Source organism: Vollenhovia emeryi, unplaced genomic scaffold (genome assembly GCF_000949405.1).
Source record: "Vollenhovia emeryi isolate VEMERY1.0 unplaced genomic scaffold, V.emery_V1.0 DF939831.1, whole genome shotgun sequence".
Lineage (NCBI taxonomy): Eukaryota > Metazoa > Arthropoda > Insecta > Hymenoptera > Formicidae > Vollenhovia > Vollenhovia emeryi.
In genome coordinates this window covers 6,569-13,286 of record NW_011966535.1, presented here as the reverse complement: position 1 = coordinate 13,286, position 6,718 = coordinate 6,569, and the positions used below count along the sequence as shown (strand labels likewise).

The 6,718-nt window shown below is 32.0% G+C and overlaps 1 protein-coding gene across 1 annotated transcript in view; it reads right to left on the bottom strand.

Moving 5' to 3' along the window:
• Positions 1-287: 287 nt before the first annotated feature.
• LOC105556708 (fatty acyl-CoA reductase 1-like) overlaps positions 288-6,718 on the bottom strand; it is an 8,008-nt gene continuing 1,577 nt past the window's right edge. Inside the window, exons 2-9 of the mRNA XM_012003798.1 lie at positions 6,066-6,314; positions 5,336-5,481; positions 5,145-5,254; positions 4,519-4,711; positions 4,121-4,369; positions 3,209-3,382; positions 1,173-1,259; positions 288-551 (exon numbers count right to left, since the gene is read on the bottom strand). Coding sequence (XP_011859188.1) covers positions 419-551; positions 1,173-1,259; positions 3,209-3,382; positions 4,121-4,369; positions 4,519-4,711; positions 5,145-5,254; positions 5,336-5,481; positions 6,066-6,314 — 1,341 coding nt within the window. The 3' untranslated portion in view covers positions 288-418. The remainder of the gene's footprint in view (positions 552-1,172; positions 1,260-3,208; positions 3,383-4,120; positions 4,370-4,518; positions 4,712-5,144; positions 5,255-5,335; positions 5,482-6,065; positions 6,315-6,718) is intronic.

Here is a 6,718-nt window from a genome sequence, read left to right as displayed (position 1 = left end):
ATTACATATTATTTATATACAATCATACAATATATTAGTGTTATTAGTTATATGTATATTAGTGTTATACAACAATTATAAGTTAATTATCTAAATTTTATTAAGCGCTTGAACTAGTATAAGATTGTCAATTTTTAAATTGTCGAATCTCAGAGAATGTAATATTCTCCGTAGTATTCTGAATTTCAACATGAATTCAGATCTAAAGTGAATTATAATAAAACATTCTTTTATAGATTTTTTACAAGATTTTGTGGGAAAAGGATAAATGCGGATGAGAACAAATGTAAAACAAACACAATATTTGTAGAAATGTAATTATGCAAAAATTCAATTTAATTCTTATATCATTTTCAATAATCAAATTTACATGTTAACGCATGTTATTATAAATAAGGTGTGTATTATTACAAAGATCTTATGACATAGTTAAATGGAAGGTGTAAATTAAATGAAACAATAAAAAAAATGAGTAAATTTTCCGGTGATAAATCGCCCACAATGTGCCCACAATAACGCAAGTTTTGAATGCCGCAGCAAGCAAGTGTACTCTAAATATAAATAGTGAAATAAATGTAATTAATATAAATAACAATGGCTCGTATGATAAAAATCACGTAATTGTAGAAAGGGCTTAGAACCTAAATAAGGTTGTAGTGTCCAAAAAATTCTTTATATTTCTTTCTTTATACTGAAAATAGTCCAATAAGGACCGAAACGTATATTCACTTTTAATTAAAGAATTTTTGTGGACTCTACAACCTTGTCTAGGCTCTGAGCCCTTTCTATAATTACGTGAAATATAATTAATGTCTTAATAACAGTATTAATTTTGAAATATGAAGTTAATATGTTAAATAAAATAATTTGTAATTTAACAGGAGTAAGGAATCTTGTTTTTATCTAATAATATCCAAGATTCTCTTAGCACTTTATAATTCTTCAATATTTTCATTAAATAGTACAACATTGATTATTCATATTTTTTTATATGCAGTATTTAGTTTTAAGTGTCTAACAAACTTGTAAAAAATATTGTAAAGCTTTAGTGATGCAAATTAAAAAATTTTTATATCATTGCAGTGATATTTCATATTTAATATTTATAACATTTAATTAATATCCATAGAGAGCATTATACTTGTTTGATATAAAATACACTTTGCACTCACCTTCTGCTATGCGCTTTGGCAGCACTGAGTCCTGCTTGACTCATGTCCTCGTTGAAGAAAAATTTTTTCATACTCAATAATGCAGACCTTGATTTAAAGTTAAACAAGTTTTAATTAAAGAATATTATTAAAATACAATAACAATAACGTTCCCAAGCACGATACAATAGAATTGAAGATTGTGAAATTTTTGGCGAATATTTTACTCATCCAATTAGACCTCTTGTATATGCAAGAAATAGAAAACTGAATGTTTAGTATGATTAAACATAATGAATGAAGAGATACACAGACAAAGCCGGCGTTAAGACCAAATTAGACTAGCAATTGTCGACGCGGATTGGATTGGGATTGGCAATTGTCTTCTAGCCAATGACTACCCACATAGCACAGCGACATCACAGTGATATCAGTGTAATATCTGTTTAAGGATATCCCATCCCTAGTAGCACAGTGCATTGGATAAACATTGGCCCAATATTTGGTTATATTGGGCCAATGTTTAACCAATGTTTGCCCAATGCACTGTGCTACTAGGGATATCCCAGAGATATCTTGAGATATCCAAATTACATCAGTGTGATATCACGGGAATGTCCAAATGTCCGCCTTTTATCACATCTCAAGTTAATATCTAAGAGACATCTTTGTGATGTCCCAAAATAATGTTAATGTGACGTAACATGCAATGGGACGTAACAAAGACGTCCTTGCGATATCTTTTTATTCTAAAAAGAGATCGCAAGGACGTCTCTGTTACGTCCCATTGCATGTTACGTCACATTAATATTATTTTTTCTAAATTAACATTATTTTTATTCTAAAAAGATATCCCAAATAGCCCAAGTCCGTCCTGAACGTCCTTGTGCTATTTGGGTAATAGGGGGGGTAGTAAAACATCAGCAGGTTACCTATTAAAAAATCTTAATTTTTTTAAACTAATTTTTAAATTGTGTTAAATTATTAAATCATCAAAAGTATGTTTAGGTCATTAAAGTTTTATCCATGATTGAGACAACCTGCTGTTGAGTCATATCGGCTTGCCTCTTATACTAATACGGGATGATTTTTCCTTACGAGAAAGGCTAACGCGCTGTCGCCACGTCGCGGCAGTGAGTGGTACTAGTACTGTACTATACTATTCTGAAAATATATGTTCAGGATAAATGTCCGAGAGACATGTATATATGATATTACATATAGATGTCTCTCAGATATCTTTGAGAGATCTGTGTATGATATTACATAAAGATGTCTCTCAAATATCTTTGAGATATTTGCTACGATATCTCTGAGACATTTGTATAAGATATCTCTCAGATATCTCTGAGATATCTGTAACTTCATAAGGATATCCTTGTTACGTCAGTGCTATGTGGGTATATACGTTTACACCTCACCCTAAAGACCGGGTCTACAATAGTAGGTCTACAATGTAGTAAGCCTTAAGCCGTTAAAAATTGACCAATCACAATCTAAAGTGAGGAGAATAATCGCTTGTGATTGATCAATTTCTTACGGCTTAAGACTTACTACACCTATTGTAGACCCGGCCTAATCGGGTTTAATAACATCTGTGGTTATAAAACTGGCTAATCACAACTATTCCTCAGGAGAATGGAATGTCTATGATTGGCTAGCCCCTTAACTACATATGTTATTAAACCCGATTAGGGTGCTGTGTAAACATAGTCACAAAGAGCAAAGCAGCCAGCGATGCATAACATCCTGTAGATAAGACAAAGAGAAGAAGAAAATTCTTAGAAATCTGCAGTAAAGGATAGGAACCAAGCATCACAATAATTATATTAGTGGCACAAGCGTAACACATAACGCGAGATAAAATAAAATGAAACACGTAATATTATATTTGGTTAAATATACGTTCTTTAATAATTCTTATTCAATAGCCCAACTTCTACTTAATTCAAGCATTTAGTCGTGCGTTCATTATTTCGTAATTTTGTATGTGATATGACAAATATGATATATATATTTTTTAAATCTCATATTCTCTCTGGTTACGCTCAACTTACCTCAGATAATCGTATTGATCCACTTTTAAGTGAAATTTGAATTCTTTCTCATTATCAGGCGGCACTGTCTCGTTTAGAGCCATTGTATTCGTATTGTCGAACGTCCATTCGTTAAACGAAAAATATTTTATAGCCCAGTTGGTCACATATAGTTTTTTTTGTAACTTGAACAACCTAGAAAATGTGTCGTATAATTACATATTACATACCCAAGGAAAATGAAAAGTCAAGATGATGTCAACTTGATGTCATATTGACCAAATTTATGTCATATTTTGGTCAATATAACATCAAATTGACGCCATCTTGACTTTTTTCAGTTTGCCTTGGATATAATAGCTAACTCCGATATTATAATATTTCAGTGTGTATCCAAATTATTTCATGTATTAATCACTCGCCCTGTTGTGATTTTAACAATGTTTTTATACTTTTTCGTGAAATATTCTTATAACGAATTAAAAAATGTCGACGTAGAGTTGTCAGATAGATTATAAATATAGATATCGCAAACGCTGTGCTGTATTATACAGGGTGTTCTGTAATAGCCGCCTCACCTCTTATTTGCGGATAGAGCGGACTAGTTGTAAGTCGAAAAGTCCTCTACCATTTTAGAATTTTCGCACTAGTTAACGAGATATTAATTATTAAAAATCCCTGTCTTAGTCCGGCCTACTGCCAAATTCAAGCGCGCGACGATCGCGGGACGGCCGCATTTCGCCGTGCGTTTTAATTGGGCGATAGGCCGGCCTAAGACAATGATTTTTTTATAATTAATAACTAGTTAATTATTGCGAAAATTGCAAAATAATAGTGGATTTGTCGACTTAGTTTAGTCCGCTCTATCCGCAAATTAGAGGCGGGTATTACATAACACCCTGTAGTTTCTAATATTTTTCATTATTGACTTACATTGGTTTACGATTAAAGCACTTTAAGATGAAATCCATTAACAAAGCTGGAAAAACTTGCCACAGCATGAACAATATATAAAATACAATATGATTATCCAATGTAACAGTATCAATGGCCCAAACAATGTTTTCAAAGGGAATCTCTCTTACATTACTTGCTGCTAATTTAATGTTTGTTTGCTGTGACATCTTATGCTCATTACTGCTTGAACAATTGAAGACTAAAGGTGCAGTATCCGGCATGACCCTGATGGTGATACACAAAGTTGTAAATTATTCAGTAGGTTTATTTACACTAGTTGAGAAATTTTGAATTTTCTATGACTCGCGCTTGTAAGAAAAAAAGATATCTGGTCTTAATGCAAGAATAAATACAATATAAGTTGATTATCATACGTAGTCACACCACGTTTCCAGATCACTTGAAGTAATGATTTAGCGACGACGTCAACAGGTATCCAGTCATGGCACACATTTCTACCACAATATACTACATGCGATATCCCTTTTCCACCCAATATATATAGTCCCAGTGGCCCGTTAACACTATCTGTCCATCCTGGATATGGTTCGCTAATCGCTGGCATCACTAAAAGACAGAAGAATTTGAAAACTACACAATGTCACAGGAGTAAAAACAAATATGCATTGACAATATTCTTGTAGTGAATAATTTATTAAAGTTCAATGCATAAATTAATAAACAATTGTGAAACTATTATACTGTAACACCGACTCATACATATTTTAAAAACATTTATATAGTATGTATAAATACGTATTTTTATAAAGTTTTGTAGTTAATAAAGAAGGAAACAAAAGCATTTCTGTTAGAACTGACATCGTTAATCGTTCAAGAATAGCAAAAATGTATAAACGTATTTAATTTATCAAAACACTATTTGCTATTGGATTTAGATAGTTAATTTAAAAACAGAGACATTTCATTAAACATAATATATTTATGCATATAAAGACAGAAATTTTATCTGCATCGTTCATGTATCATCCGGGATACCTACCCATGCTCAGCCTCAATATTGCACACGGCAATGACGTGGAATAATCCTGTATAACTCCTTCCGCTAAATTCTTAGAGAAAACGTACGTGTTGACTGCATTATCCATGTACCTTTTCACAAGTTTCAAACATATGTCCAAAAATGTATGTCGAATATTTATTTGATATTTATTTATCTTTATAACTACTTACTTAGATGTGAAAATGTTTAGTGAATGGTCATCCAATGATTCGACGATTTTGATTAACTTTCGCCAATTGGCTTTAGGAGGATATACTTTTTCTTCTACAACATGGCAATTCGTTTGCGCGTACGCCGTGCTAACGTACACCAGTGCCTTTGTTTTTTTTAACAAAGCAAAACGAGTATCATGAAATTACGTTTATATCAGCGGTGAATTATAATCAGCGTCCACCTTCCCAGATAACATGCTTGTCTAAAAGACATCTTTAAGATGTCTTTAACACGTCTTTTAGACATCTTTTAGACATACACGTCTAAAAGATATCTTAAAGACGTTTTAAAGAAGTCTTGAAGATGTCTTTTAGACAAGCATGTTATCTGGGTTTACGGTGTGGACTTACACATTCGCGATCTCTTGTCTCATATAATTATCAGAATAAAAAAGTAAGTCTAGTTTTTAGAATAAATGAAAGAATAACGATAGAAAATGGCACTTAATGAGATATATGGTGAATCACTTAATGTATTTTAGAACTACTTTCGAGAATGTAAAAGATGAAATCAACATACATTACGTAAAACATTTCGATCTGTAAAACTAACTAGTCCATAACACAAAGTTGTGTTAGTATAATAAATTTTGTTACTGTCCTTTTTGTATTTATTATATATAAATAAGTTCAAAACATTGTGTTCCATTCATATAACCAAAAAGAGATTAACTTTGTGTTAACGTACCTTCAGATTCTTCATACTTTCGGCTAACACACAAATATCCCTCGTGGACCTAGTATTAACGAAGATAGCGTACTTGATAGTATCATTAAATTTAACACTTGCGGAATTATGGACTACTATAGTCACTCTTTCGATCAGTGTTTGCCTGTCGGCAGGCAACAAGCCCAATCCTTCCTCGCTCGAGTCGCCAGAGATGGGAATTAGCTTGTTGAAGCTAGAAGGTCGTTCATCTCGAAGTCTGTCGAACAACTGGATCAAGACAATATTCGTCTTTTAGATATGTATGTCTAAAGATATGTGTGCTGTATGGGAAAATTTGATAATATTCCGATCGCATTCGCTACGATTCCTTATTTTGACCTATTTGCAATTTCTGACTGTGCTGTAGATATAAATGTTGATAGATTTAACAAGCTTTTGCAAGCAAGAAAATAAAACTGAATGCTTTACAAGAAATGGAAGAAACCTTAACTCAGCTTCAGGTAGAAATTTTACTTGCGATAAATGTAGAAATATACATATACACAAAACTGTATGAAATTATCATAGATGGGACATTTTAATTTCAACGTTATTTATTTTAATAAAAATTATAGTGTAATATATCAACCAACTAATTTTTTATTTTATAAAAGGTTTAATAATTTATTTAA